We start from the raw sequence: 5,092 nt of genomic DNA on the forward strand, positions 1-5,092 counted from the left end.
ATGACATTAGTGGCGTCGGTGGCCTAGTGGTTAGGCTCTCGGACTCGCAACCGTAAAGTCGTGGGTTCGAATCCCGTCAGGGGCCCGACGTTGTGCCCTTGGGAAAGGCACTTTACACGAATTTTCCTCACTTCACCCAGGTGGGAATGGGTACCCGGCAATAGACAGCGAAAGATCTTGTCAGTTTGTTAGTGTTTGAGCGCTTAATCAGCTGCTTGCAAGGTATTCTTCCCGGGAAGCTGAGAATGTTTCGGAGTGTTTAGCATTTTGAGAAAATGGCCGATAAAGAAAAATAAAATACTGACTTTATGAGGAAATGGCGGTTATAAACTTGCCCGGTATGGGAAAATATACGGTTTTGGGGGGTTCTTATGCCATGAAATAGTTGTAGGAGAGGCTGTGGAAGCTAAATATGCCTACAACTCAGATTCCATGATTTTGAGCCGAATTTTGATTTTGGGGGATTTGACCCCCCACCCCCCTTAAAACCCCCCCAGAAAAGTACAAAGTGTCCTACAGGGCATTCTACCAGACACACTGGACATGCAGAACCATACCCCAGAGGCATCTTCATAGGAAAAGAAAAACGCACAAACATGATTATACACACATCCATCCCTATGTTCACCTCATAAGATGACTACAGCGACCCGAGCAAGAAATCCTTCACCCTGTCCATGCTTGAAGAAAAATACCCTCGAGAAGCATGGATAAAGATCTATACAGACGGATCTGCCACTGATGCTGTGAAAAGAGGAGGAGCGGGAGTGTATCTACAGTTCCCAAATGTACGACGCTAAGCAGAGGCAGCCCCAACAGGGCGGCATTGTACAAACTACAGAGCAGAGACGGAGGTTCTAATACATGCAGCAAGCATCATCAGGGATATGATAGACCCTCAAAGCCAAGTAGTATTCTTAGCAGATGCAATGTCAGTACTGCAGGCAGTCACTGCCGGCAAACTACCAAGGCTGCGAGAAGTAATTGGGGACATCCCATGTCCGAGGATCATGCTACAGTGGAATCCATCACACTGTGGTGTCTTATGAAATGAACAGGCAGACAGGATGGCCAAACAAGGACCCCAGAAATAGCAACCAGACAATAGCGCCAACTATATATAAATGAAAACTATCAAAAATACACTATTTAAAGCACCACAGACACCAGACAACTTCCATGAGCTGTCCCGCCAAGAAAAAGTTATGGCTTTCCGACAAAGAACACATAAGAAAAGACTGAGACAACAAATGTACAGATGTTTGAAAATAGTACAATCACCAAAATGCCAGTGTGTAGAGGGGGACCAAACTGTGGAACACATCCTTCAGCACTGCAGGACACCCAGGGCCCTGAGACAGGAAACGTGGCAAACCCCACTGACGCTACAGGAGAAGCTATACGGGCCGACTGATGAACTGAGCAGGACGGCCCAATATATGACAGATACCGGACTTCAAGTCTGATGCGATCAAGAAGAAGAAGAAAGAAGTACGGTATTTTCTCTTTCTCAACGTGGGTGGTTGCCAGGTTGCTCTGGTGTTGTTTGCTTCTTATTTCCTTTGAAACATATATCGTCTTCATCTCTCCTCCTTCTTTTCTGTGTGTGCGTGTTATTTCCTTTTTAAAACATTTATTCCTAGATCCTCGGTACTTATAATACGACCTTATTGTGTAGCAAGTGCCCTAAATACTCTTACTAAAACTCTTTTTCTTCCTTCTCCAGGTTGCAACGCTGAGACGATGAGGCGCTGGGGTAACGAGGGGAGGTCACTCATGCAACTCCTTCACTTCTGCTTCTCCATCGGGGCATTATCAGCTCCCCTTTTCACAGCACCGTTTCTCGCCAAAAAGCTCAACCAATCAGAGACCAACTTCAATGCGCAGAACAAAGCGAGCACTCCTGGGCCAACTCATGACCTCGTGTCTCAGACAGTTTTACCCCCAACGTCTTCAGAATTGTTGCTCAACTTCTCTCGAGAAACTGTCCCAGAAGTCAACGTGTCTGAACATTCTGCACTTACGATAAGTTCAGGGTTCACCGAGCAGAAACAAACTACGGAAGTTCTTTACGCGTTCATCATCTCTGCCTCTGTGTGCCTAGTGGCGTCCGTGCCATTCTTGGTCATGTTCATTCTCTCCAAACTCACGAGCTCACGGAAAGAAGAGACCACATCCGTTGAGGTGAGCAGGGAGGGTCGTGACTTGCCGGTGGGCCTCAAGGTTTTGGTCATGGGTTGGCTGTGCGTGTACTATTCTCTCTACGCCGCCGTCGATGACTCGTTCATCTCCTACCTCATGACGTTTTTGGTGAGGGAGTACGCAGACATGTCCAAAACCCGAGCCACGTATATCACATCCATATACTGGGCCTCTTTTGCTTGTTCAAGGTTCATGATGATGTTCATGTCCAACTTTGTAACGCCTCTACGACTTCTAAGTATGTGTTTGTCTATTATGTTTGTTGCTCTTCTGTCGTTTTCGGCAGGGGCGTGGTTTGGAGAGATGACTGTCCTTATCGTCTTCTCGGTAGTCTTCGCCGTAGGAGTCTCAGCAGTTCACCCTGCAGGTTACTCTATGTGCGAGGCGGAGTTATTTCCCGTTACGGTTAAGGTGGCTACGTGCATTTCAGTATCAGCGGGCGTAGGTTCGATGGTAAATCCTGTCGTGATCAGCTATTTAATGGAACAGGTTTCCAACATGTGGTTTTGTTACACGCTCGTCCTCCAAATCTCTGCTCTGTGTATCGTCTTCGCTACTCTGATGTGCTTTGTGAAATGTTTCATAAACAGGAGATACGGCCCTCTAAAAGATGATCAACAGCCCTGAGTGATTAAAGAATTGCAACTAAGTAGTACACGTAAGGCGAAAATGAAGGGAGAACTTTACAAATTGTCACAATTAACTGTGTCAAAAGTGAAAAACTCCATTACAAAGCGCTTTATGCACCAAAGGAGAAATAAGATTTTTAAAAAACAACAACTGACAAATAAAAGTAACAAATTCAAATATACGAAAAGCAACAAGCAAGCAAGAACCTGTCCTGGACTTGACCTTTGAGCACAGATCGGCAAAGAGCAATAATTTATTTTTCGTGCTGTGTGTCGTGTGTGTAAGAATACACACTCGCACATTTACATGCAATGTAACCCCGCCTCCTTGCGGTGATACATATATTATGAATTGTGTCATAGAACTCAACATATATACGTGCCAACACTGTCTCTATAATTTTTTTTGCGCTATAATTTTTCTTCACAACTGTCCAGACATGTTTCTTTCGCTGGCGTTTTTTTCTTCTGGTAGATCAGTTTTTGTAACTAACTTTTTGTTAGTGTATAATATTTTGATTCATTTGATACACTTTTTGGAAAGATGTAAGTGGTATTAAAAACTGAGCTGGTCAATGCATTTAGATGTTTGCTTTATTTCGTTTTGTGTTATTCAACAAATAAACATGGACTTGTGAATGCATCTGGAAAGTCCCACTTGTTTTCTTTTCCTTTATTAATTATGTTTGCCTGTCCTTCTTTCTTTTCCCCTTCTCGGCACTATATGACCTTTACTGTTCCGATGTACTTTACTTTAAACTACACACGTCAAAAAGTGGTTGGCGAGTGTTCTTGTGGAGTTTACTCTTTCTTTCCTATCAAACATCGTTCTGATCTCTCCTCCTTCTTTTTATGTATGTTCCTCCTTCTTTCTATGTATGTTACTCTCTTGTAACACATCTATTCTTCGGCACTTATATGACCTTATTGTGTTGCAATTGCAGTAAAAGTCTTACTGAAACTGAAACAATTATCGTCCATACTTCTTCTTTGTTTCTTTGTATGTTACCTTCTACTAACACTTAACTGGTGTGGTTTGCTTCTTCTTTCCTATCAAAAATCTATCGTCCTTATCTCCCCTTCTTCTTTTTTATGTTCGTTACTCTCTTGTAACACCTCTAATCTTCTGGGGCTCATATGACCTTATGCATTTGCGAGCGCCGTAAAACCTCCACTAAAACTAAACTAAACTAACACCTAAAGTCTTCGGCCCTAAATATGACCTATTTATAATATTATACTACAAGTGCCGTAAAAATCTTACTAAAAGTAAAACTAAAAACTAAACATGATCAACACAAAAACAATCGAGTCATGCACTTTAAGGCAAGGTAAGTGGGAATCTAAAAAAAAAATATTTTTAAACCCACAAAAAACCCCGAATGCCTGTGTAACTGACCTGCAGCTGGTCCTGTAAAATATGCCTTCCATTCTGTCTGCCTGAGCTAAACCGACTGCATGGGAAACATCCCTGCAGAAGCACATTAGTGATGGAATATCTTCCCACACAAGGTATGTGGTTGGTGGGTGCTTTATTGTCGTTTACTCTTTCTTTCCTATCAAACATCTATCGGCCTTTCTTTCTCCCCTCATTTTTTTAGTTTTTTACTCTCTTGTAACACCTCCTACTCTTCGCCACTTGTATGACCTTATTGTGTTGCAGTGCCATAAAACTCTTCCTTTATTTTTCGTTCCTATTTTTTTTGTTCCGTGTTCTGGTTTTCGTGCCCGTATGTGTATGTTACGTAAACTTGTATTGACATAGTGCAAATTGTTATGTTTTCTAGAAAAACGAAACAAGAAAAAGGAGAAATGTTTAGTCGGTGATGATGATGATGATGATGATGCTGCTGCTGCTGCTGCTGCTGCTGCTGCTGCTGCTGCTGCTGCTGCTGATGATGATGATGATGATGATGATGATGATGATGATGATGATGATGATGATGTTATCGCTGTTTCCATTCGTAACCGATCCCGAGGCACGTCTGTGATCGTCTGAGCATGTAAAAAGCATGAAAAACCATTATCAGTCGACCAGAGAATTACAGGGTCACCTCTTCTGAAAATGATATCAGCAAATTCACGTATAGGGAATACATAATATATATGTATATATATATATATATATATATATATATATATATATATATATATATATATATATATATATATATATATATATATGTATATACACAATGTGTATATATATAAATATACACACAGAAAGAAACACACAGTACTGGAAGACCGGAAGAGAAATT

At 41.8% G+C, this 5,092-nt stretch overlaps 1 protein-coding gene across 1 annotated transcript; it reads left to right on the forward strand.

The window, feature by feature from the left end:
* Positions 1-1,632: 1,632 nt before the first annotated feature.
* LOC101854307 lies at positions 1,633-3,537 on the forward strand. The gene has a single exon (XM_013091148.1). It carries the CDS (start codon positions 1,744-1,746, stop codon positions 2,827-2,829), a length of 1,086 nt encoding a protein of 361 aa, XP_012946602.1. The 5' UTR covers positions 1,633-1,743; the 3' UTR covers positions 2,830-3,537.
* The last annotated feature ends 1,555 nt before the right edge of the window (positions 3,538-5,092 follow it).

Source organism: Aplysia californica, unplaced genomic scaffold (assembly GCF_000002075.1).
Source record: "Aplysia californica isolate F4 #8 unplaced genomic scaffold, AplCal3.0 scaffold02351, whole genome shotgun sequence".
In the NCBI taxonomy this organism is placed as follows: Eukaryota; Metazoa; Mollusca; class Gastropoda; order Aplysiida; family Aplysiidae; genus Aplysia; species Aplysia californica.